Source organism: Leuresthes tenuis, unplaced genomic scaffold (assembly GCF_036924035.1).
Source record: "Leuresthes tenuis unplaced genomic scaffold, fLeuTen1.0.hap1 SCAF_2, whole genome shotgun sequence".
Taxonomy (NCBI): domain Eukaryota; kingdom Metazoa; phylum Chordata; class Actinopteri; order Atheriniformes; family Atherinopsidae; genus Leuresthes; species Leuresthes tenuis.
This window is the reverse complement of record NW_027325356.1, coordinates 13,822,997-13,849,970: the sequence shown is the minus strand read 5'-3', so window position 1 is coordinate 13,849,970 and position 26,974 is coordinate 13,822,997. Positions and strand designations below refer to the sequence as shown.

General features: G+C 39.7%; 1 protein-coding gene across 1 annotated transcript; it reads left to right on the top strand.

The window, feature by feature from the left end:
* Positions 1 to 130: 130 nt before the first annotated feature.
* LOC140301682 (RNA polymerase II elongation factor ELL-like) lies at positions 131 to 26,223 on the top strand. Its single transcript, XM_072380267.1, has 12 exons — positions 131 to 388; positions 997 to 1,044; positions 13,222 to 13,349; positions 14,217 to 14,380; positions 18,075 to 18,319; positions 19,915 to 20,039; positions 20,405 to 20,507; positions 20,926 to 21,406; positions 22,043 to 22,094; positions 22,414 to 22,585; positions 22,697 to 22,741; positions 23,837 to 26,223. Exons 1-12 carry the CDS (start codon positions 251 to 253, stop codon positions 23,945 to 23,947), a joined length of 1,812 nt encoding a protein of 603 aa, XP_072236368.1. The 5' UTR covers positions 131 to 250; the 3' UTR covers positions 23,948 to 26,223.
* The last annotated feature ends 751 nt before the right edge of the window (positions 26,224 to 26,974 follow it).

Sequence of the window (26,974 nt, the reverse complement as noted above, 5' to 3'; positions counted from 1 at the left end):
CACAGTAATCCAACGGATGACTCGCCCTGGCACAGACCTGAGCAAATGTGTAACAGCTGAAGCAAAAAAAAGTTTAAAAAAATAAGAATGAACGTCACATATAAACAGTAAAAGTGGTCTGGTTCGGTGCACAGTGAGCCCTCCGAGCACGGTGCCACCGAGGCCCCGCCCATGTCGTGACGTAGCAGGGAGAGTGCTGAGATGAGGGAGGAAAGCAGCTTTAATTGTAGGACAGCGAGAAGAGCCAGCGATGGCTTCGCTCAGGCAGGAGCAGCACTATGGGCTCTCCTGTGGAAAAAATAACAAAAACGGCCCCAACACAACGCTGTACCATGTCAAGCTCACGGACACTGCTATCAGAGCGCTGGAGGCTTACCAGAATCTCAAGGTACCCTTTTCTCCTGTGTTTTCTGATGAATTATCTCTCTCACACCTCTGAAAGTTTGCGTTTGAGCTTCTCTTCTTTGTAAAAAAATAAAATAAAATTGTTGCGCTTTGCTGAAAAAGAAATTACCGTGCTTTTATTTTTGTAGCCACCTTATTTTCTTAAAACTTGCCGTCTGTTTTTTGTGGCGTAAACACACATAGTCGCCTATACCAGCTGCTCCTACAGCTGCTTGCGTCTACGTTATTTACCCCTGAATCATTTGGACCACCACTGCTGCACAGCATAGCAGGACAGAACCCAGTGGTTGTCGGAAAGAAGCGGCTCCTCAGCTGTTTGCTCTCAAACCTTCCTAGTGCTTGAAAGTAAAGCTTAGAGCCCGCAGTTTGGTAGCACACGCTGGTTCACGTATTGACTAGTAGGTTAGTTTCACTCCCAATTATCTCCAGTGGACACTATTTAGAGCACACGGGCATTATTGATTGTGTAACTTCAACTTACATTTAAACAGATTACGGTATGATTGTGTTTACTGGACTAATTAAGGTTACACAATTACCTTTGCAACAGTGCCACAACAAATTCCATTTTTCTTTCTCCTCTTTCCTCAGGGAGCGTTACAAAGTGAACCATCAATCTGTTTCAAAGGAAACCAGGGGGTAAGTGGGATGTCTTTTTTTTTTTCTTTCCTTCTTTCAACAGGTTCAGCTTTATGTGCATTTAAAAACAACCAGGCTGAAGACAAGGGTTTCTTTCCAACCCCCTTTTACCTGTGATACAGTAGGTTATAGTCATCTGCATATGTCACAGCTTCAGCTCATTTGCTTAAATGGATGAAACTGCATTATGGGATGAGTGGATGTGTTGAGCAGGCAGTTATCTCTCAGTGACTTCTTTTGAAACCCTAGCAGATCATTTCTTGTTTTCCTTGTATATGTTACCCTCTGCTACTGACTTGCATTCTCCACCGTGCTGCCACCCTCACAGAGCTGGGGTGGGAGCTTATTGCTGGTCATTTCCAGCAGATAGGCGGCATGCAGGTTACTGGGTCAGGCTGGTGACTGTGCAGAGGCTTTGTTGGGTCAGCGAGCGGCGCTGGGAAGAGGATGAAGAGGAAGGGGGGTGGGGGGGAGACATTGTCAGAGCCAGAGTCAACATGGAGAGACGAGTCAAATGGTTCAACTGGTGTGCATTCTCTTTGGGAGAAATGCAGTTCAATGTGCGCTTGTGTGCGTGCATGATACATTAAGATAATGTGTTGGCAGCTTTTCTTTGGCTCTTTGATATTTAGCCACGTTATGCAGTAAGCAGCCTGAACTATGTGTGTTTTGACTTCAGTCAGGAGCAGCTGTGTCCTTGGGGAATACTTACTTTTCAGTCAATGCTAATTGCACAGGCTGGTTGGAAAGAGTTGCAACCCCCTTCCTGTCACGACAAGACGAGCAGAGTGGGTGTGAGTTTTGGAAAGGGGGCTTGTGTGGTTAACAGACTGGATGAAACCTGTATGGGTGGTGAAACAGTACTTTGTGTGTGTCTTTTGTGGGACAGTTTTAACTCATAAAGGACAGTATTTGTTTGTACTTTCTGACCTTAAGAATACATTTTACATTGAGCTCCTGGATGGTTGTAAGCTGACATTACTCAAAGTGCCGTGTAGGATTTATTTCCAGGTGATAGTTGTGTCCATGGAGGTTGGGTATTGAAGGTGAATGGGTAGTCAATCAGCTGTTATTTGTTTGGGGTTTTTTTTCCCCCCTCAGTTGTTTGTTTTGGTGGAGTTTTGGCTCTAAAGATTACAACTGCAACACCCAGCGCACAAAGCACTGATAAGAATACATGTGACATTTGAATTAAGAGCAATGCTGCAAATCCAAAGCTGTGAGACAGTATTTGCTGATAAGTACTAGTAGTTGTCCATGAAACTAAACACAGTAATTTGATTAAGGTGTTATTTTATAAGAGAAACTGATCTAATTGTAAACTAAATCCCTGTGAGTTTAGTATTTTAATTTTGTAATACTTTACTGGCTTTGTCTTGTGCATGCAAGTGGGAAGTGGCGGATTTTCTCAACAAGGATCCAAGCACGTGCGACTTTAATTTGGGAGACTGCTGGACTGAAATATATCAGCACAGCAATACAAATGGTTCCTGACAGCTCTCTTGTGTGCTCTGATGGCCAAGGAATTGCAGGGAATATCACACCACTCCTAATATGTGGCACAGAGAGCTAAAGTTATTAGCCAAATGAGTGTTTAGAGGTAATTACAGTGGCTATAATGCTCTTGATTACAGAGTGAGGCATCATGACTTCAGTTTGCATTAGCTTTCGCTGTCTGCCTGACTCAGACATCTGTGACTGTGTGTGTGCGCGTTTATGTGTGTGGATCTGACAAATCTTTGCTGGATTAATAGTGAAGCTGATGACATGAACTCTGGCCTGATGATTTTTCCATCCCATACCCGGTTTAGACTCCCACCTTTTGTGTAACTATGAAGGGCAAACGAATGTAAAGGGCTGATCATAGATATCTATAACCTCTACATTAGTCCCTTGCAAACGTATGTCTATGTGTTACAGTGTTTTGCTGCCTCTTGGGGACAGTCTCATAGATATGTGGAAACAATCCGAGCTGTGAGCTGCTCTTGGTTGTGTTGGTTATTTAGCTTTGCTCTGTTGTTGAAAACCCAGAACTCATAGAAAAAGATCTGCTTTGTGATCGAATAAAACTAAGTGTTGAGGTAATCAATATTGTCCTGTGTAGCTGTTGTCTGTCACTTAAGCTTCTTTGCTATTTATAGTTTGTCATTTTGTCTTCTTTGCTATGAAATTGGTAGTTGTTGATCCCTCCCGGCTCAAGTTAACTTTCAGTTGGTCAGTATTGGATCAATGCATAGTTTCTGGAGGGCTGTACGTATGTTCATCTTCATTTTAGAAAATAGCCATTTGCAGAGACTTGGAAAGGTGCAGATCGATTCTTCCGTGAAGGTACAAAATGGCGCTAAGTTAGCACGGTCACACGTGCATTTGAGTCGAGTTGTGAGTGTGATTACAGCTCACCTTGGCCATTTAAATGGACCACCATTCTTGTCCACATACACAAGAGTAGAGTGGGTTTATTAACTCGGGTACAATGCAGGGAAAAACATTAAAGACATTCTGCCACTTCTAACTTTCTCCACGCAAGATCCTCGTTCATGTAAGCTTAGCTGAATTCACTGCACAGATATCGTCTTCAAGTTACTTGAATGGTGACTTTTTTTTTTTTTTTTTCCCAGATGACTCTGTGGTCATCTATATGCTATAAAATCTAAATTTTATTAGAGCAGAGCGGCAGTCTTGTTTTGGTTAGATGTGTATAAAAATGCTATCATCAAGTGACTGTGCATGCTTTTTGTCACATTTGTTTGCATAACCTGGGTGTGGATGTGTTTTTTCTTCCCTTAATGTGGGTGTGTTTTGTTTATGTTTTGTCCTGTGTGGTCCAAAGACATGACTTATTCATGTCCAGCCTCCTTTTTCCTGTCCTGCCCCCCTGTGCCCGTTGTGCTGCAGTTGTCAGTCTGGCAGGATCAGAGTGGATCCCCTGAGGACCCTCTTTAAGTTGTGTGTATGTTAGTGTGGGCTGACTGCATGATTGAAAGTGTGAATTTTTGATACTGGGTTTACAGCAGCTGTGTGTTTGAATGCGCAGATCTGTCTGTGCGTGCATTTGGGCTGCCTATGCTGAGATCATGGGAGTCCCCTTGGGTTGTGTGCTGTCTCCTCTGATTTGAATAACAATGAGCAGGGGAATGCAGGCTATGTGTTGTCTCCCTCCCTGGATCACCCAAAATGAATCAGGTTTTTCAGCCCAGTGCACTGCCATCAGTCCAGATGTGATGTGGCCTGCCCTGAGGGTTTGTTTGTGCCCGGCATGATAGAAGCATCCCTGCTGTGGATAATGGAGTGGAAACTGAGACTAGGAACACTCTAAACGTCCTCCATCGTAGACACGTTTGTCTAATGTCCAAATTAACATGGCACCGTTTTGTTTATTTTTGTTTTGTGTCCTTTTTTTTTTCTTTTGTATCTGGAAAAACTGAAGTTACATCCGTTGCAGTAAATGCTTTATTATTGAGTAGGTGGGTGTGAATTACTGGCAGATTATCTAAATACATTCAGATACACTTACTATTGCAAAAGAGCTTTCTTTTCTTATCCGTAATCTCCTGTTGTAAACGTGTTTCTCCCAGACAACATTAATTAGTGTTGGCCCACAAAGGGAAAATTGTTTTAGGATTATGATGTTTTAAACGGCACGGCCTATTTCTACCTCTTCTAAAAAGCCAACAATGAAAATCTTATGCTCAGACCACATTAGTTTCTGTTGCAAGAGTGTGACTGCTGAACGAAGACAAACATCCCTCTGGGATCCAAAAAATGGGTTCTCTGATTAAACCGGGTCGAGATATGGAGCACATCTTGGCTTGCTGTGGAATGCGTCCTGTCTAATTGCCTCATGTGAAAACCATAAGTTAATGAGGCATGTGTGTCATACATGGTATGGCTCCACATGTCTCGAAACGAAGCGTTGCGCCGAGTAGAAGTAGATGCTTTAGTTGGGCACCATGACCCACAATTTAGTGTAGTGGGCAGTTTGGCCCTCAGGCATCTGACGGAGACATATCATTCTTGGCAGTTGAGGGGTAAACCCCAGAGGAAGCTTGTGGCACTGGACCCCTGCCTGTCTGCCTTATTCTCAGCGACTGCTGGAGCTTGAATCTCTGGCAGCAGCTCTGCCCCTCTGTGAAAATGCAAATGAAAAGGAATGGAAGGTGATTACAGGCTGGGGCTTGATTACATGCACTGTCTCCCACTCAAAGCAGCCACATTAATCACCCAGCGTCAGCATGTGGAACTCAGCGAGGGAGAAGACTCTGCAGCTTCAAGCGTTGACTGATTGACTGTGGGATCATAAACACACCCCTGCATTAAAAACACACAAGAAATGCTAGTTTCTGTCTTTCCTCTTCAGCTCTGCTGCCCCCGTCTTCTCTCTTCCATGCAACCAGAAACACAGACGCACATTGTGTTTTGCATCTTTGTCCTCTGTTGTAGGAGGAGGGGACTTGTCTTTAGTGGCAAGTGTCAACTTGTGGTCCTGGGAACAATTCACTTCTTTTGTTTGCGATGAGATGATGAGAAGTAGTGTTTACTGAAGTGTGGTATGGATGAGGGCAGTGGGTGGCTGTGGTCTGTGTGCTTCTGTGTGTGTGTGTTTCTAAGACAGTGGTGTAGATGTTTCCCTGATCACTCAACTTTGGCCTCACTTTTATGAGTGGCAGTAATGCTGATTACAGCCTGGCGAGAGAAACCGGAGCTGGGCCTCTTTTTGCTCATGCTGGATTAACACGCACTCACACTTGCAGAGTTTGCCGTAACAGCCACCCCAGAGTGACTTGGCTCCTGCTGATAACAAACAGAGGTGGTGGCGACAGGTTTAACTCCCCCCTCCTCCTTCTGCACGTCCTCCCTTCTCCTCCCATCTACCAGAAAGGGGAAGCAGTGTCATGGCATCTCACTCTGGAGCCGAGGAGGCCCGGACAAAAGACAGCCTGTTTTCAGACGGCCATTACTCAGGCTGCAGAGGATGTGGAAACAATAGCCTGCATGAGATCTACACCCAGTCCTCACATTCACCCAAAAGCTTGCAGGAAACATAAGCCCTGTGCACCGACAGCAGTCTCTTACAGTTTTTGTTCCATCAACTTTATAGTTTGATAAAGCCCGGAAAATGAGCCTTTCCCCTTCTGCGCCTTCAGCATGCAGAGACATTTATGACAGCTGACGGTGAACTTCAGATCATTACATAACCCACACAGATTTGACAGTATTCACTTTATTTTTATCAAACATTTTGCAGTCCATAGTTTGGTTAGTTTTGTTAGGAAATGTCTGTTTCATTCACTCTATTTTTTTATTTTTTTATTTTTTTAGGTGGGAAATTTTAATGTTTAAGATTTTAATTTCTAACTACCCTCTGAATTAGTTAAAAAATCAAGACAGAAATACTGTCTTAATATTTATAATATTCCACATCTCAACATATTCACTTTGCAACTAAATAAGTGTAACTATAATAAAGCATGACTGTTATTGTTAAAGTACTTTGATATTTTGACTTTGTGGGCTATAAGGGATGTTACCAAGGTGAGAATTAGCAAGAAAGAAGACGTGCATCATAAAAACAATCGCTTTATATCACTATGCATTGTAGTGGTTTATTTTTTTCTAAGTCTTTCTGACTTAAACTACAGTGATGCCTCATATAAACCAATTCTGGGGCAAAAGTTTAAAAGTCAATAATAATCAGCTGTTACAGCATGATACATATAGCAAAAAGGTGTAAGACCTGAGGGACTGAAGTGGAGGAAGCAACCTGTCCTGTTTGGTTCCTTTTGTAAAAACAGCGGAAAGGACACTCGGAGGGTGATGTTTCAGTTAAGCCTGTACAATTTAAATAAATGAATAAATGTGCAGACATTTCTGCACACCCTACTTGCTGTCGCTGATAGTGCCCAATAACATGTATTTTTACAGGAGTAACGTAACCGTGAGTTTTCTTTCTCTATCAGTTCTTGAACCTGTAAGACTAGATCTAGTCTTGAGCAGTGAATGTAAAGAAAAGTATTCTTTTTTTTTTTTTTTTTTTTAAATAAAACTTGGTTAAAAGATTTCAGTGTGTGTGTTCAGTACTTTTTGAACACCTCTAACAATAATAGTGATAATATCGATAACCGTGATATGAAATTTTCATATAGTTACATCTCTACACACTTACTTTTCAATCATTTGATTATTGCAATGTTGATCTGTTCCACATAATATATTACTAGAATGAAAGAAACATGGCAATAGGTTGATCTCAAAGATGGCCTGAGATTAAATTCCGACTAAGTGGACAGCAATCCTCCGACAGTATTCAGATTATTATGTTTGCATGAGTTTGAGATGAGATATTTTTCTCAGACTTGAGAGGTGACTCAAGCTCACATTTTTATCTGCCTGTACAATTGCAATGTTTGCGACCATCCAAAGTCTTAATTCCATCCATATTCCTCTAAACACAGAGGATTAGCCTTGTCAGACTTCTCTTGCCCCAAAGTGGCTTCTATTTACCGCAAACCTTCTTATTGTGCACTGAACTCTGTTGGAGCTGGTGTTGCTAGATTTTGTGACAGAAACAAGCAACCCAATCTATGAACATGTGCCCAAAACAAGTGACTGTGTCCTTTTTAAAAAGAAACAACCTAGAAAGTTACTTATAATGAGCAGACATGGCAACTCTGGAGTCGAGGTGAGTGTTTATAAAAATAAAAATAAAGTAGATTTTTATTTCACAAAATGCCATAAAAACTCTGGTAGGATGTAATATTGCAAATAAGGTGCATGCATGTCTTCATAATACTGCCGTACTTCACATTAGTTATCGCTTTCTCCGAATAGGACTTTTTAGATTATCAGAAATGTTATGTTACCAAAACATTTCTGTAAATGTAGCCACTGCTGGAATTGAAGATGGTGCAAATCACGGCGTAACTGCTGTTAAAAACCCTAATTTAAGGAGCCATCCGATATGAATTCAGCATGAAATGAAGCTTTCTTATGAGACATTGGCACGCTTGGAAAAGCATTCAAGCAAACCCAAATTGAATAAATGAGGAGAGAAAAGGTTCCAAACAAAATGTCTCGTATTTCAAGAAGGAAATCCAGTTTACTGTAAGCCCGCTGTTTAATTGTGGCAAGGAATACGCAAAAGGAGTAAAATGTAGCCTACAATTGAGCAGGTATGATCAATCTGCATACAGTGTTGCAATGAGTGGCTCGCATTAAGCTTAAAATGATGATATCTTTGTCTGTTAGTGCTTCATTTCAGCATGGTATTTCTTTTGTCAGACTGATCATATTACGGATCTTATACGGAAGGAATTTTTTTTTCTCTTGGTTCTTCTTAGCTTATTACTTTTACCATACTGCTCTGTTTCCTTCATTCAATAGAGCTATATACATTGTTGCTCCCCACCCTCCCCCCTAGGCGTTAACGGTGGGGACGTAACAGGCGCTGAATAACGTGTCCTTTTCTTTGTTTTTAAGATACAAATGTTATTGGAAACCTGTAAAAGGAGTCCGTTACTGACTGAAACAATAAAACTGATAAAACTTCTCAAAAGAATGAAGAAAACAGATGGAGACAGGCTTATGCCAAGAATAACGCCTTTGAGAGAGATTGATGGAGACAAAGGATGGAGTGAGAGAGAGACGGAGGCAGACTAACAGATGGACGTTGCACCATAGACAAGAATTTGGAAAGGCCGTATGTTTAAAAATGGAGAAATTGGTGAAAAGGTATAACAACCAATAGAAGATGGTGTAGGAGCTTAGTTTTGGTTTTAAAGTTTAAAATATTTCAAACCACTTGTTGGATTCGGGTTCTACTTGCTTTGCCTTTTGGCCCCTGAGGGTCACTAAGCTTTACCGGGGTCACAAGTCCCCTCTCAAGGGTTTTTTGTTTGTTTGTTTTACATTCATGTTTTAAGAATAGACCCCTTTTTCTTTTACAAACTGTTTTCCATTTCTTCATCTTGCTAACTTGTTGCTTGCTCGTTCTTCCAGTTTTCATTTCTGTTCATTCAAGAGTCGAGAAGTTTAGGAGCAACTCGAAGATTCTCTGAATATTTCACTTAAAAAGAAGTCAATAAATATTTGATTATTTATGGTCAGTTGCATTCTTAAAGAGCCAAATCCTTTGTAAGAGCTCCTCTCTGGATTTAAGTTGCAGTGTGTGGCTCTCGGGGGAGCGTGCAAGGCTTTTGTGTTGGAACCTGAAGTGCTTGTTGTGGTTTTCACAGCGGGAGCTCAGACATCTGCCCGTGGAAGTCGTACAAGCAATGGTCGAACGATAAATACCAGAGAGTTCCCCTACGTGCACTGCATGGTGGGACATCTTCCACAGCTGGAGTTCTGTGGCAGTACAAAGTACAATCATTTGAACAGAGTCTCTGAATTATTAATTGTTGTTGTTGTGGAGGAAGGCCAGAGGAAGTGTCCTCTGATGACCTCCTCATTAACTAAGCAGCAGGTTTGTATCATAAGTGAATGCTGCCTTTTTATGAGGATAACACTTAGGTTGAGATGTTTAATTTTCCCCCAGAAGTGTATTGTAAATGAGCTTTTTGTCACATCACGTGTTGTATGTGACCTGCACACAGGATATGTGAGGTAAACTTCAAACACATGGTTGAAAACAAATATTTCTGGCATGAGTCAGCTATGCTCGGAGCTTAGTAGCCTCGAGGCTAATTCATAGTTTTAGTATTTTTATGCAGAAAACATTTTGCGTTTAGAGAGATTCTATAATGTTGCCATATTCTTTGTGCTAAAAAGGAAATGGTGACTTCTTTCATAGGAGAAAATCCTATAGCACAAAAACAAATTAGTGTTTAAAGAGAGTGAAGATGTCAGTGTGTCATTGAAGGCCTGCTTTTTTTTTTTTTAAGGATTAATTATTAATATGTGGATAACTTCAAATCTCCTCGTCGCCCTGATGAAATCTTTTGTCATCAAGATGATTTATAGTTGCTGTTCTGCTAGATAAACAAATTATTCTTTCTTTTTCTTTTTTTTTTGGCAAATTATTTGACCCCTTTAGACTGTTTCCCAACCTACAGTTTGCAAGTGAAACATGAGCTCTTGCTTAAAACCAACCTGTCAGCTGTTTTTGTCGTTTAACAGCTAGTTCGTTCTCCTAAGGAGTTTATTGTTTGGAAAGTGAGGGTAAAATGTGCAAAAACTAAATGATGCAGCGACCTCTTGAATCACTTTTAGTGGTTGTCTAAATAACAAGGCTTTTAAAACTTTACTGCCGTTTAGTTCATGGGTATGTATGACTAAGTGGAGATTTAAAAGACGGAACACGCATCCCGTTGGAAAATGTTAATGAAAACGTCTCCTTAGGGTGATCCCTACACTGTAATCAACATTTCTCTTTTTAACAGACACTAAGACTCAAGTGTGACTTTTTAAGTGTATCACTGAGAGGTTATCCAGCGGCAAACAAACATTACACAATCCCACAAGGTCACATCACAGCACATGTTATGTAAGAAACTGAGGTCTACCTGAGCAGCTGCATGCAAGATACTCTGCTCTCACAGTTCAGCCGTATACAGTTTGCACAAATTCCTGCCGTGAAAAGCTGCCAGTAAAGACTTGTGCAGCAGCATGATAAGAAAATAAGAGCCAACGTCTGTGTGGCTTTGCTGCACACTTCTGTTGGAGTGTTTGAGGTGACCTTTATTGCCAATACAGAAAGTTGAGCCGAGCATCTTTCACATCATTATTTGCTCCAGTCTAGTTCTTGACCTATTTAGCTTTTAGTCATTTTCATTGTGTACATAACTTTCATGAAAAATGAGTGATTTTTTTTTAGAATAAATGGATAAAAACAACAACAAAGGGTGGTCCACAATAGTTTTATTTAATAGCCTCAGCATGCGTTATTGATAACTTGGTGTGTTGTTCCCAGTTAACTGTGTTTTTTTTTTTTTTCATAGAATTTGACTTATTTTATACCACCAGAAAACTTTTAAAAAAATATTTTTTTTTTAAAGCCAATTTCATTAACCAGAAATATGCTTGTGTGGTTTAAAGGAGCAATGTTACCTAATGATAAATCAGCTGCTGTCAAATCATGACATTTTCTAATCTTCTGATATGATACTTATGAGAGAATGTTGTTAAATTGGCGTGTCTGTGCATGTATATATTAATAATGTTGCATTATAAATTGATGGCATCAAATACACAATGCATTCGGTGATTGGTATCAGCCAATCCTGCTCCCAGCAATCTGTGAAAAATTATTTTATGTGTGTGTGTGTGTGTTGCTCTGCCCTGGAGGTTGCAGCCTTGGCTCTGCTGTGCTCCACTGAGTCTGCCAAGAGATCTCAAGGACGCCTCAGTGGAGCAAACTCTTAAAAACACTGCCTACCCAAGGAGATTTATTTACAGTTATAGCGCAGTACAGAATCTGAGTCTAAATCCTCTGTGTGTGTGTGTTATACAATGCATTTACTCATGCAAAGCTGTGTTGAAAACAAATAGAGCAAATGGTGGATAGAGTCATGATTATGAAATTTTAGGTGTTAGATTAACAGTGATTTGGTCGATTTTAATTCTTATGCCACTATTAAGAAAACAAACAAAAAAAACATGTAATGTAATAACCTACATGTACCTTTTACGGAAATAAAGCTATTTATTGGCAATATATTCTGGAACATTGACGATGATGATAATGCAGATGGGTCATGTTGAGGATTGGACTTGGTGGACTTAAACAATAGAAATTTCAGTTACTTTTTTTTTTGTATACAGGTGAATGAAAATGATTTGATCAAAGATTTCTAACAATTACACAATTATCAAGTAATGATGATCAACCAAATAGTAGTTTTTAGTTTCTCATTTCTGTCTAAAAAGGCTTCGGTAATTTTCTAATGTTCTTTTTGTTTGTTTTATATCTCTATACGTCTTTTGTGTGATGAGGATATGCTTTTAATTTCCTCCTCAGCCATGATGGAGGACGTGTGTGTCATCCGGTTTCGGAAAGTAATTTTTTCAAACTGCTAATATTAGCCAGTCTTTGTACAATAATTTGTGTGCCTCCTGTGTGGGGATCAGTGAAGAAAATAGACATTGAGGGAATGAAAGAAAAGTCGGTTGTCTCGGTTTCAAAACAATCAAGGTAGAGTTTCCTAGGCGCATTTTCTTTGTTTGTTTTTTTCTGTTACCTTATATTTAAAAGAAAATTTAATTCTCAGAGCAAGAAGCTCTGACAGATGATAAGATAATGTCCAACTCTCATTAAATTACACGATGGATGTTCATACAGGGGTGTGGTAAAAAGGTTCCTGGTTCAAATCCTGTGTGGAGTTTACATGTTCTCTCTGTGCATATTTGGGTTCTCTCTGGGTACTCCAGCTTCCTCCCTCCATCCTAAAACATGCATGCTGGGTTTGCTTTATAAGTGGTGCCTCTAAGTTGTCTCTAGGAGTGAGTGTGCATGGTTTAGTGTCATTTGTCTCTGTGTTGGCCTTGTGATGGACTGTCAGCCTGTCCAGGGTGTACCCCACCTCTCACCCAATGGCAACTGGGATAGGCTCCAGCACCAAATGAATGTGAACTAGGTCATTTGGGGGCTGTGAACTTAGTTCAAAATTTTGAATGGTGAACTAATTCAGTTTTAAGACTGACACCAGGCTATGTGTGATCCCGAATGAGTCTATAACTTACTTGAGTTACTCCCTCCATCTAGACTGGACTGTGAGAGCAAGCCAGAGTACCTGGAGAGAACCCCCCCACACAGGGAGAACATGTAAAGAAGGGTCCCAGCCTTCTTGCTGTGAGGCTACAGTGCTAACTATCACACCACCAGGCAGCATGGCAAGACCCTTTTGCCTGCACGTCTCCTTTTTACAGCTTCACTGTATTTGCCAGCCTGATACTTGCTGCGGGCTGTTTAGTTGTGAAAATATGCACTGATTTATGTTGATTGCAAAAACCATGACTTGGACAGCCTTGTGCTTCTTGGCTACAGTGAATTTGGCAGCATACTAATAATTGCTTTTCCCAGCAATATATTCGCAGTGTGAAGGATGACAAAAGATGTATAAATGCTTAGGTGAAAGTTGACAAGTTGAAAGCAAATGTCTGATACCAGGCCAGTGAACAAGATGTTCCGTTTTTTTGGTTATTGGTTTATACAAGAAATGTTTTATTCTGTTTCCCTCTTAGTGTATCAAGATTCCAGCTCCAACATCGGAGTCTCCTTCTGCTCTCCGCGTCTTCTCCTTCTACTTATCCAGTGACAGCAAAGACCAGCCACAAGCCAGTTTTGACTGCATCCATCAGTATGTCTCAAGGTATGAATTTAATGAGTTGAAACTCACTGTTGTTTTTGCATAACAATGACAGAGGTTAAGTGTACTGCTGTCATTGTGTGTTTAAAAAAAACAAAACATCTATTGACTCAGGAGAAACTGAGGTTGCAGCTTTTTGCACACAGTATGGAGCAGTTTGTGATTTGCTTCATATCTCTGAGGCTCTCATTACTGAGACTTGCGATACTTTATTTATGGAGGGGATATGCTTGGAAACTAAAAGTTGTGCTCCGTTTCTGCCTCTGCATGCCAGGTAGCTAATTGAGGACAAACTTTACTGGTTTTGGCCCCAGTATTTTGCTTCAACCGAGAAAAATAGGATAACAGCAACGGGCATGATCCTGCTCTCTGTGCCCCCACATGTATTTTCATTATTTAGAGGATAAAGAGGAGAGATGGTCAGTGGTCATGTGTGTATTTGTACTCAAATTAGGATTGAATGAAGATTAAAGGTTCCTGTTTTCATGCAGTTTGAAAAATGAGTTTGGCAGCACAGTAAATCCTTCTTACAGCATTCATGCACCCCAGGTTCACATATCAAACTATTTGCTTTTGTCAAAGATGATCCTTATTTTGCCGACTGGAGCCAAGGTAATCCTGGTGGTTTTCCACGTGCTCAGTCCTGCTTTGAACCAAGCTACAGGTCTATATCTAGCATGTGACATAACCTACAATAACCATAGATCTGTCTCAACCCGCTTTTACCACAAAGCCACATATTTGGCTGCATGGACACTGTACCGCTCTGAGACATCTTGCAGGACTGTTTTTCACAGAATTTACCATAGGGCGAACAGAAAGCTCTGCACTTCACCAGCAGTGTGGTTTTTTTTTTGTTTGTTTTTGCAGTGATGGCCGTGAGCAGCTAGAGGGTCAAGGCAGCATCCAGGACAAGATCACTGTGTGTGCCACTGATGACTCCTACCAGATGACCCGTGAGAGGATGTCTCAGGTGGAGAAGGACAGCTGGAGCCGCTCTGCCATTGAGATCAAACCTGGAGCCACACATCCAAGTAAGATTAGACTTGGGGCCCCTGCTGTAGAAAAACAGTGTGCATCGGGGGATGATATATCTGCAGTTTGTGTGTTTGTTAAAAGGCCATGTGGTTTTATGTTTTGAAGGGTAAATCAGAATTGGATGTGGGTACAATGGCTCCATGTAAAAAGAAGAAAATTGAAACGTAATAGCACCAATAAAAGTCATATGAATATTTGCCTTACTTGAAAAGGTACAGCTTAATTCACCGCTTAAAGCTGAAAACCAGATACTTTCCTCTTTTGATGACTAATAAAACCAGATGTGCAGACTGTGCTTTCAGTCACACAAAGGAGACCAATGGTAAGTATAGTCTCTGGTTTAAAAAATTATTAAATCAAAATGTCTGTTTTACCAGTTTTTAATTTTAATTTTTATTTCTCTTAACTTCTCAAAAATGGCTTTGAGCAACACCACACATTTAAGCACTATAGACCAGTATGAGATGTAAATACATGATCTTATTTTGCACTGAAAGACATGAGCGAGACATGTCAACCAAACATGCCTTAAATGCAAAGTTTGCTCCCCAACAATAGTTAAATTTTTGTTCAAAGCACGTTGAATTTCTGCGGTGTGGTTCCAGATGCTTGTCTGGAACTGGTTTAACTCTCCCATAATACCTCTGATCTTAACAAAAGTAAAATGTTTTCCACACAACTGAAAAGCTGAAGTTGACGGATAATATATTTGTTTCTTTTAGATTTTAAACACAAAGGGTATTTGAAAGCATATTAATCCTTTGAGATTATGAGTTGAGTAGCCTTTTTTAAAAAAAAAATTTTTTAGCTTTATTTTTTGTTGAGTTGGAGCTCCAGGAACCTGATACTCTGGTTGATCTGGGCCAAATTTAAACTTTGTAGATTGTGCAACATCAGATCTTAAGGTGACGATGACAAGAGCAACATACAGTGCCAAAGGGGAATATTTAATAACTACGCTCTAAAATCCCCTTTCAGTCTCGAGACATCTTAAATGCACTGTGTCTTATAAAGTATGCTAATACCAACATAGCATCTGACTTACTGTTCTTTCAGCCTTCATAAAAGTCAATAAATACAGAGGCAGAGGTCACATTTAAAGCTGGGCAAATGCAAAAAAAAATTAAGAAAGATGCAAATAGAAAATATAGAATTTAAGATGTCATACAAAAGAAGAACAGTTCAGAGTGAGTGGCATTAAAAACCTGCAGAGACATGTAGATTTAAAAAAAAAAAAAAAAAAAAAAAAAAAAAAAGGAAAGCTTTAGAATTTACTGGTTGCAGGTGCATAATAAGTCAAATCTATGTACAATGTCACTATAATCCATGGCTGAATGGAAATGTGCTTTCCTTTTGGTGAAAACCATTAATTTTCTTCATCTTTTTAAATAATCAAGACCACAAATACTATAGTAACACCAACACAAAGACAAACATGACAGTGAAATTAATTCAGAAATTATTTCTATATAATATCTATAATCTATATTATTTCTATAAAGACAGGCTGGCACAGGTCTTGGAATAGATGCACACTGCTGTCTGCTTATGAAGTAAACTACTTCAGAAGCATTTTCATTAAATCCAGTATATAATGTAATGTATCAAATTAAAGCAAGAATATTCCTGCAAGAACAATAAAGGCACAATGAAATTCCTGTCAGTCATGTCTTAGTCATGTCTACAACTGCGAGCCCTCTTTGCCTATGCTTTTCTTATTTTCCCAGGACATTGTTGGGTTGGTAAACTGAGACTTTAACACAAAATCCAACATAGCAGCGCCTTCCTGCAGGATTTTTTTGTAGGTCCTATGAATGCGTTCATTTGTGCTTTAAATTATAACCACTGTAAAACAAGCTGTAAGTAAGGTTTTACTTCTCTGAATTACTGCTTTGTTCTGTACTCTCACATTTTTAAACACTTCTCACTCAACACTGGCTGACCTGTTGAGTAGGAGAGGAGGGATCAGGTTAGACTACAGGGTTTGCAAACCGTGACATAAAGCAACTTTGTCTGCCTTTTTAAACAGTTTATTAAGTACAAATTCTGTTGGTTTTGCCAGGCATGATCATTTGAAGATGAGCCTGCGGTTGGTGAGGCCAGATTTCTCTCGACCTTTGTGAATGGTTCACCTGAAAGATTAAAAGTACATGTTATGTAGCATTTTACAATTTGCTTTAGGTGCAGAGAGGAGACCTTATTTTTAGATTTCACCTCTTCCAGTCTCGGTTGTATTGTCAACCTTCCATGCCTGAGTTATTTGTGCAGGCTGGCATGCTGTGAGATGATCGTAAAAGGTAAAGGTGTGCCGACTCTAATCGGACTTGGCCATTTCTTATGAACAGAATTAGTTTTTTGGAGTGTTTAAAGTGAAGAGCCATCCCTATTTGCTTGAGCAGGAGTATACAGAGGAGTTCAGAGAAAATGTAGAGAAGACATGGAGAGGGAGAAGGGCAGAAGTCAGAAAAGGATAAATTTTGTAAATATAATGACATCCTCTCTGTTTGCACAAGTTCTCCACTCTTCCAACAGCATTTTTGGTGCCTTGGTTTCAAATTTCTTTTCCTGTTTGAATACCAGTAGTCATTTCACTCCCCCAGAAGTAAAACGTGCAAATCAACCCCTACTTTTTTGGTTTTAGAGAGTTGTTTTTGTGCTTCAACTATGTTATGCTATTCCTCTTCTTTGCTACTTCCTCTTCCTTCGCAGACATACTTCCAACTCATCACCAACAATTTCAACGCAACACTTTTCTATGAACAGGAATTTATTAGAGATCTTTTTTTAATGTTGTCAGTAATCTCAGCCTGGCAATTAAACAGTTTTGCTTTATATGATTGCTCTGTATTATTGAATTGTTGATATTTAGCAGTTTCAAGCTTGGCGTTCTCACTAAATTTGACTTCTATTGGAGAGAAGAAAAATTCAATTGGAAAAGATATTATTTACTATCTGTAATTTACAATTCTTGACTGGTAAGTATACCAGTGACAATGCAGGGTATTGTTAGATCTTGGCTAGGCACACTTAAGTTGGTGAACAGAAAGCTCTCTTTTCCTGTGCTTCTCCCCCACACTGACCTTCAAAGTACAGATTAACCTGTAATGGGATTAGCACAGAGAGAGATGGCTTTCACTGCTCTAACATGCCCCATGTGTTTGCAGCAGAGATGTAGGCAGTAATCAATTATATCTTTACATTTGAGGAAATATAGCCACAGGCCTTAAAGCCCTGTGATGTGTAGATAATTATCAGCAGATATTGCGATGGATGCTTTTAAATGAATTAACCAGCTGGTAAAATAATGCTGACATATATGCTGAACCAGTATCAGAGGTGTCAAGGGTTGTCAGTCGCTCTTTCGTTGTCACATCTTGCAGCTTATGATTGACCTCTAACATGAAAATGTATTGCTATGATTGAAATGCCATGCTCTTTCCTGAGTCCTACTTACAGAATTTACATTTCTGTAAATGTCAAAAACTCCAATCTGAGGATTTGAAGTCTTGGGGCCTACTGACATCTGAGGGAGATGAATGTGTAATAGAATACTGGATAAAGATGTGCAAATTTGTAACATGATTTAATTTGGAGTTTCAGGGTAACGTCATAGTTATGCGACTAGCAGAATGACTTTATCTGATCGAGCATCACTTATCTCAATAGAACTGTCTTTTATTCTGTGTTCAGGTAAATGCATCAAGTTCCAGAAGAGACCAGCTCCTTTGTCAGCCCCAGACAGCAGCTTCTATAAGCAGTCATCCAACAACCGGAGGAACGGCAGCATGGCCACTGCAACCCTGAAGCCCCTGAAGGACCGCATCATTCACCTGCTGGCCCTCAAACCATACAGGAAACCGGAGCTTCTGCTGTGGCTGGAACGAGAAAGAGCCGGACCGAAGGACAAGGCCGAGCTGAGTAGTGTACTTGAAGAGGTACTTAACACATCCTGCATATAAACACAGACACTTAACCTGCAAGCACACACACTTTGTATTCCACAAATGCATCGAACAGACAGTTTTTTGCATTTATGCAGCATGCATGTCATGAAAACAAATACTCGTGTACTCTTATTTGGGTGTATGCTTGTGTGTATTTATCTGAAAACTTCCCACACCTGAATGAATTCTTATGTACATCCACGCAAACATGTTTCTGTTAGCCCTTGTTTGGTTACTCTTTGGTTTTCACTCACCCACTTCAGTGGGTTTTCATCCCCAAAAACACTAACATGTATCAACACAGTGTTCCAACCATTAACATGTCATAGATCACATTTGACCCCATTTTTAACCAACGGCTTCAAACCTAGCATTTAGTACCATTTTAAAAACCCCAGGCAAGAAATGCATGCTCATTCTACCATGTCTGTTGCCCAGGATCTTACAAACTGGAGACCAATATTTGGTCCAGCAAACATAAAATCTTGGGCTGACTGAAACAAGAACCAGCTGTGCTTTCATTGAAGTTGTGATCTAATTTGGAGAAGTTTACTTTCTGTGACTTTCCTGTATACATTTTTGAGTAATTCCTAAATGATGTATGTGTGTTTCTACTCACAGCACCAGTGTGTGAGTTTTCCAGGCCTTATATGTGTTGTGTGTGCATGCATGCATGTGGGTTTTTTTGTGTCAGTGCATGTGAGTAATTAGGTCGCTGCGGTAATTGTCTCTTCAGAGATTGTGTTTGCTGCTGGGCGGGTCGCTCTGTCAGGAGGCACCAGAAAGATAAATGTCCTCAGAGAAAGGCAATCGGACGAGATGTTGATACACTGTGAGAAAGAAGGTCTGAGACTCTCGGTTGGCACCAGAAGCACAGGGAGCTTTACTTTTTAGGAAAGCTCATATGATACTTTTTTAGACTTAATTTTGTGCAAAGTAAACTTTTTTTTTTTTTACATGACTGGGAATAATGAAATATTGTAACAAAAGAATGTATCCAAATGGCCAAATCATTATGGTTGTTAATTTCCCTCATTCTTTTAATTCTAATTCACAACACTCAATTTAAGCCAATATTGAGTCAGAATGGCTTTTTTTTTATTATTATTTTTTTTAAAGTTGGACATGAATGAGTAACCTAAACTTTATGATGCATCATGCAAACAATCGATCAATTTGAGTCTGGAGATTAATTTATGAAACTATTGAATAAGTAGAAATGATCTTATTAAGAATGTAAGGAGTGCTGTTGTCTTGGTTCAAGCTCACCACAGTGAGCCGTGCCTACAAGAGAAAATGCTCTAAAGATTAATTAACCACTAGCTGGTGAACATCGAGAACCTTTAGTGACCCAAGTACCTATTGCTTCCCTCGGGAACAGGTCCCAACACGTTTGTTCTTAGACAAGTTATACATTTTCTACATTTTCCCACATAGATTGATTGTTGCATTTTTTTCTTCCAATCATAGTTACACAGTCCACAGCTGTGGAGGGACTGCATTACTCCGGTTGCAGTCTACAACTTTACCCGTTAATTTCATGACCCTGCTCTTTAAGTTGAAATGGTTGTTTTCTAATGTTTCAGGTGGCCAAAGTGAATCCCAAAGACAGCAGCTACTTGTTAAAGGATGATTTCTACAAGCATGTGCAGAGGGACTGGCCGGGCTACAGCGACGAAGAAAAGCAGCTGATCAGCCGGTTGTTGGCCAGGTATGTTAGAGCGGCAGTGCTCTTTTTAAGGCGACACCTTATATAAAGTAGTAATTAGAAATGGAAACTTTCTAGTTCACTTGATTGTTCTTCTTTTGGGTTTAGGCAGGAACAAGCTCATGAGTTACCTTTTTCCTCTGTTGTGTTCATCCTCTGTTTTCAGTCTGACACATCTCTGTACACGTGCCAATCAACACTCTATGGCAGAGCTAGTCTGTAGTCGCTTGTCAAATAATCTGCTCACTGTCATGCTCGGCTATAGCAGGTCTCCTGTAAATCGATGTGACTTTGCAATGACATTGATTCAGACTAAATGCTTCTGACATCCAGAGACTATATCTTTGTTCTTTCTCTGTCTTTAACAGAAAGTTGCAGCCACATATCAGCAACCTGTCAAGAAACCTTCAAGCAAACTCATTAATGCTGAAAACCTCAGAGGATCAAAGCGTAGCAAAAAGTCCTGCTGTGGTAAATGGCTTTTTCTTTCTTTGGGTTGTGATTAACCTGTCAGTGTGTGCACAAATGACTAAATCAAGTTGTGAATTCAGAAAGCTAAATGTCCTCAGAGAAAGGCAATCAGAAGAGATGTTGATATGTGCTATGTAAGTCTGCCACTCTTTGTTGGCACCAGAAGCACAGGGACAGCTTTTTTTATTATCAGACTAATCTGTCTGTAAAAACTCACGCTCTCTGTAATCATGTTTACAACACATGTTCATGTAAATTAAAAGGCTTTGCATTTAGGTTGTAACCCTCTTGTCTTTACCCCAGAGTCTGTTGAAGTGAGGGTGTGAATGCCATTTCGTACCGGAGCTTGACATCACATCAGTTTAACTATTTTGCAACTTTTTTTTTTATTTTTTTATATGATTCCTTCCATTTTCAGAAACGCCCTGTGCCTTTTGACTCATTGGAAAGACTGGCTGTTAAGAGACAGAAGCTCGCAGATCAGAGGTTACAACACCAGTCCACAGTAAATGGACTCTTGAACAATAAAGGAGTGCACGATAACTCAACTCTGACCCTCGACCCCAGTTTCCACCCAAAGACTGAGTCTCAAAGGATAAGTAACCAAACTGATAACCAAATCAGCCAACCCAGGGGCCACCACGGCCTGATGCACAAACTGTACAGCAACTCTGACAGACCTGTTTCAGAGACCACAGAGCAAGAGCCCAAAATAAACGGCCTTCAGCCACCTCAGCATGACTCTAACTGCACTCAGCAGCTGCTCGCTAACAACCAGCACAGAAAGAAGAAATCCAAAAAGCACAAGGACAAGGAGCGGGAGAGGTTAAAAGATGACAAGGGAAGCGAGTGGTTAAAGTCGAGTCCTGATCTCAAGCAGAATCCAGACAAACTTGACAGTAAGGCCCTTTTGCATTATCCTTCTCACTTTTTATATATCTTAGATTGTTTGCTGAAATCATAAAACCCTATTTTACCACATTCCTCCTAACTTCTATGTGGCAGTCTTTGTTGTTGTTCTTGTCTCAGTGCTACATCTGTCATGCTTCAGTGGTCACACCCTTTTGTTACGTGTCTGGACTGTTGTTTCTCCCCTGCAGCTGCATATAGAATACCAGTTTAACCACACATCCTTAGAACAGATTACCAGTGAGTGCATGAGGTCGCACTGAGTGACCATTTACCTGACAGCCCACTGCTGCATTTGTATAGTATTATCCCATAAGCATGACTGTTTGCTCCTTTAAGCTCACCCTCTTGAGTCCTCTCTATCTTATGTGGCTGAGTGACTCAACAGCCTGAGCAGTGCACATGCTCTCTAAGCTGAGAGGTCCCCTGACACCCTCAAGCTCTTAACCAGTCAGCACAGAGGCGGGCAGAAACGTGCACACATACATATCGTGTGGCTTTTAGCCAAACAAAAACACATTGCTAAACATGCAGACAATGGCAAAGCATCCTATCATTGACTGTATTGACTCACCTCGGCTGATGCACTTTTCTTTTGTCTTTTTTTTTTTTTTTTTTTGCTCCAGATGCTGACATCACAAATGCCATGACCTCTGAGGAGAAGCCGGATTATGTGCTGTGAGTGTAAACATGACTTAAAGTAATGCAAGGTAGAACATAGCCTTGTGGCTTTGTGCCATCTGGTGTCAAAAAGAGGTACTGCAGAAGAAGAAAATAAAAGTCAAATGTTAGGCAATGCCGGTGGTCTCATCTAAAAAACTTGACATATTAAAAGTCAGTTGTCCATAAAGAAAAGGGTGGTCACTACTACATTTATCTATCTGCCAGATAAAATACATGCTCCAGATGCTCTGTGTTGTTGCGTTGTATTTAAGACCTTATAACATAACATGTTCATCATCCCTGGCTATGTGTTTGTCTGTGTGTCTTCTTGTAGCGCATACGGCACCATAACGAATTTGGAGCAACGTCAGAGGTACCAGGAGGATTTCTGTGCAGAGTATGATGAATACAAAGACCTCCATTCCCGGATCGCCACCATTACTCACATGTTTGTTCAGCTTGGGTCTAAGATCAAGAGCCTCTCCCCCGGCACACGAGAATATAAGGTATCTAGAAATGAACTGATACAAGGCATGTAGCGTTGAACTAAGATGTATATTTTACGTGCGGTGACATTGGTGACAACAATTTGGTGATTTGTGCTTTGTTTCCTTTAGATAATGGAAGACCAAATACTAGAAAAGTACAACAAATATCGAAAGGTAACAGCATTTAATCAGCATTTTTTTTTTCTTTTTTTTTTTTTTAAATGTTAAAAGCCCTACATCTTGATTTAGTGAAACTTGGTATTAAGTTCCTATGCCAAAATGAGTAGAGAAGTGTCATTTATCACGACAGGGTGGCAAGTTCATCAGCCAAAAGGTTTTTGAGGGATATCATCACAGAATATTGATCCATGGCTCTGATAGGACTGAAATATCCTTTACCGTCTCAAAGTGGTTCAATTATGGTAAAAAAAAAAAAAATTTTAAATCAGTGAACATGGAATTATTGCACCCAGTAAAAGCAATTTGAGATTGAACTCCCACCTCCTTCACAGTGGGTGCTAGTATAAATTCAGTCATTGTTTTAATTGGAGGGTTTTCTGCGAGTGCTGTGCTGTCCTCCCACAGTACAAAGAGATGTGTTGGGTTAAGTGGTGATTATGTAAAAGTATATGCGTGCATGGTTGCCTGTCTCTGTAATGAACTATTGACTTGTTCAGAGTGTACCCAGCCTCTTTCCTCATGACAGCTGGGATAGGCTCCAGCCCCCTGTATTCCTGACCAGGATACAAGAAAGTACCTGTACTCATTAGATCCAGAGTACATGGCTTTGATAGATGAACTTCATGTTGCACAAGATAGTTTTTTTTTTTTTTAAATGAAATTTTGAGAAAGTGTCCAAAAGTAAATCAAATGTACGCTTTTAACAGTCCAGTTAGATTTGAAAAAGTCACAAAATGGCCACCAATATGTGAAAGTTCAGTAGAAAAAAAATCAAAAATTAACACATCAATGTGTTTGGGTTTAAATGTTTATGCAGTGTCACTGTGCTGAACTTATAATTTACATATGTCACTGGTGTAGATGTTTCAGGTCATTGGATGCTGGTCTGCATTATAAAAAGTTTGCTCCTCGGGGCACATGTTGAATCTCATAGCTATGTTTGGAGTGCTAGTTTTCTCTCTGACCTTTGCCCACACCTATAACTTACATGAATATGCAAGGTGATTTGTCTGCCTCTACTTAACTGGTCGCTATCCATGTTATCTGAAGGCAATCATTTCACTGACACACCGTCTCTTCTCTCCACAGAAGTTTCCAGGCTACCGGGAAGAGAAGAAACACTGCGAATATCTTCATGAGAAACTGTCCTACATCAAACAGCTCATCATAGACTATGATCTCTCCAAGGCTTCCTTATAGCATTTGCTTGTAGATTTTTATATACAGAACCATCTACTTTGCATACACGATTGTCAAAAGCGTTTTCACACGAGAGCGATACAAAAAAGTTTTGAATGAGACTCCAGCTGTGATCAAAGATGATGCTGTGTTCACTAATAATGAGACCAGACGCTGATTTTTGCTCTAGTTTCTCTGAGCATATTTGCCTTGGAAAATTTAAAAGGAGAAACATAAAAAGTCACCCTGATTTAAAAAGAAAATAAAAAGTGAAAAAAAATCTGTGGAAGCAATTTTAAAGAAGTTATTTTAGAGGTAGGAATGACTAACTTATTCACCCTGTTTTTCACACTTTTTAATCAGACATTCCCTCAGGCAGCGTCTCTCTTTCCTACTTTTCTTACTTTTTTTTAGATTTTCAATAAAAACTGTAAAGGAGAAGATACTTTTCAGTTTATACAAAGAGAACTTCCTTTGTGACAAATGATTGATGTCCCCCACTAACCCAAAAACAAAATATTCTGAATGACTTGTTCTCAGAATTGGCCCTTGCATTTTATAAAGCAAGCAGGGTGAAATAAATCCACTTGTTCCAGCAACTTGTGCATCAAGTTACTAAAACTAGATTTTTATGAAAGGTAAGGAGGAACCTGTTTTTTTGTTTTGTTTGTTTGTTTGTTAGTTGGCTTCATGAATAGAGCGTGTGATCCTGGCATATCACGAACTAATTTTAGGGTCATTTTAAAATCAGCGAAAGTTGGAAATAAGTCAGCCTGTTGCAATTAATTGATCAACTTGTGTCCCAAATGCACTTGATTTAATCTTATCTATTCTAAGTATTTATTAACCACACTCCCTGTCGTTTGTACAATGGTAAATATACCAAAATACATGCTTTTTTTTCTTTTCTTTTTTTTAGATTTTTATCATCAATTGACATAACGTATTTAAACCCAGTGAAAAAAGGCCTCCATTTCTTTTTGCATAGAACTACTGATGTATTTATTTTGAAGCCATTTTCTTCTCTGTTCTGTTACATTGACCTCCGCAGCTTGTGGCGTCTGGTCTTATTGAATCAAAGTGTTTGTAACCGGGCAGCTGAGGAAACTGTGTGACGAAGGTTGTGAATAGATAAAAGGTATGTTATATCATGTGTTTTGTCTCAGTCTCAAGAGTCTCTGGGTTAAAGTTGGCCTCTACAGGCCTCTGTAAATGAATGGATTGATGCTGCAGCAAAAAGCCTATAAGTCCATAACAACAGTATGAGACACTTCTCTAGTATTGTAAAGGACAGAGCATGGTGATGTTGCATTTGATTCATGTTGTTCTGCTTTTTTTTAGGGCGGGTTACTTTATCCTTTTGCAGGTGAGTGAAAGAGGTAGCACTAAACTGTGAACTTTGACAGGTGATCAAAGTGCACAGTGAATAATTTCAGAATCGGCCCTAGATAGCTGATTTATAGCCTTCACATTCAAAATAATGATCAGTGCCCATTCCAGTTGTAATTGTTCAGTCTGGTTGTTTTTTGGTACTGAATGTAATTACACAGTCGGTGAAATAGAAGCCTTAAAGTTCCACTTTCATAGATTCAAGTCTTAAAACTGCCAATACAAACAAGAGGTAATTTTTCACACACATCTATTATCTGCCTTATCTTACTGGTTTTATTAGGAACCTTTTCAATAAACGCCACCAGTGGCTTTCTGTTTATAGCGTACTAATTGTTGATTGAGCTCATCGGCTGCATTTATAACCACTGGTACTTTTTAAACTGTCACAGAAGTAAATATTCAGGTATTCATCTTTAGGAATACCACAGATCTTTATGCTGCCGTTGACATCCCATTTGACTTTGCATAATTTGTGTCTTTGGTGGTTTCTGCCAGATTATGGGTGAAAATTGTGTAGAGGTTTCATTAATAATGGTGTCAAGGGGTTGATTGAGGACCATAATCATCAGTGGATTATTGACTTTGATCATTTGATGGAGACCACTGGTTATGCCTTGTGAAAATATCATGAGTCATAAAGGCAGAATATTTCTTGCAAAATTACTGAGTGAATTTTATCTTCTCAAGTCTTAATCACAAGCTCCTATACCAGCTTTCTTTTCTTTCTTTTTTTTTCTGGAGGGGATGGTGTCTAGTGTTGAGCATTTACAAGGCACCAGTGTGTACTGCACACCTGTTGCGAGGACGGCCTTAGTCAGAGGAGAGAGTATGCATTATGAACTGCAATTTACAAATGTGTACTTTATCTTGTGCTTTTCTGCAAGGTTCCAAATGGTAATAAAAAAGAATTCAAGTGATCTTTTCTCTTGAGTTTTTTTCTCTTTTGTACTCATTTCTCCATGCTGTTCACTCTAAAATTGGATAACAGTGTTTGCTACTTTTATTTATTTATTTTCTGGCATGCACACATACTCGGCCCAATTTCTTTTTTACTCATCAGACCTCATTCATGTTTTGTTTTTTTTCTTTCAACATTGTACAATCCCATACCAGGTTTCTGTGAGATGTGTATGGTCCCTGTGCATCACCGGTGGTGTGCAGGGTATATGTGAATATGTGGTTCTCATAGGGTATACTTCAAAATCCCCTGTGATATACGTCACCTTCAGTAGAATGGGTGTTTTTGTCCCAAACAGGCAGAGACATGGCCAGTCCCCCTCCTGCCTCTCATGGTGTAATGGTGTAAACGCTTGAAACCAGAGGAGAGCCTGGATTTCTTGGTTGTCCTCAGCCACTTCTCTTCTTTTTTTTTTCTTTTAACTCCACAGCACAGTGAAGGTATTTTCCAGTACGTTCAGAGTCGCTCGGTAATTTTATTTATCTTTTGCCGAAATCGTTGCAACTTTTTAGTGAGAATCAATCCGTTAACTACTACTTCAGACTGGTAGGTCTCGGCCGTTTTGAACGCATGCGCAATCATGTCGTACCAGACGCTGTTGTCATGACGACCCGAAACGTTTCATGGTGGCGGAGCGTCTCACAGAGCTCAGTGTAAACTTGAAACTAAGGTAAGGATTTCAGTGGCGAGTATTAATA

Bases quoted from the DNA above. Each gene is read 5' to 3' on its own strand.
- LOC140301682 (XM_072380267.1), top strand. From the start codon at position 251: ATGGCTTCGCTCAGGCAGGAGCAGCACTATGGGCTCTCCTGTGGAAAA. The intron at 20,040-20,404 runs GTATGTTAGAGC...TGTCTTTAACAG, and splicing joins ATCAGCCGGTTGTTGGCCAG to AAAGTTGCAGCCACATATCA. The intron at 20,508-20,925 runs GTAAATGGCTTT...TTCCATTTTCAG, and splicing joins TAGCAAAAAGTCCTGCTGTG to AAACGCCCTGTGCCTTTTGA.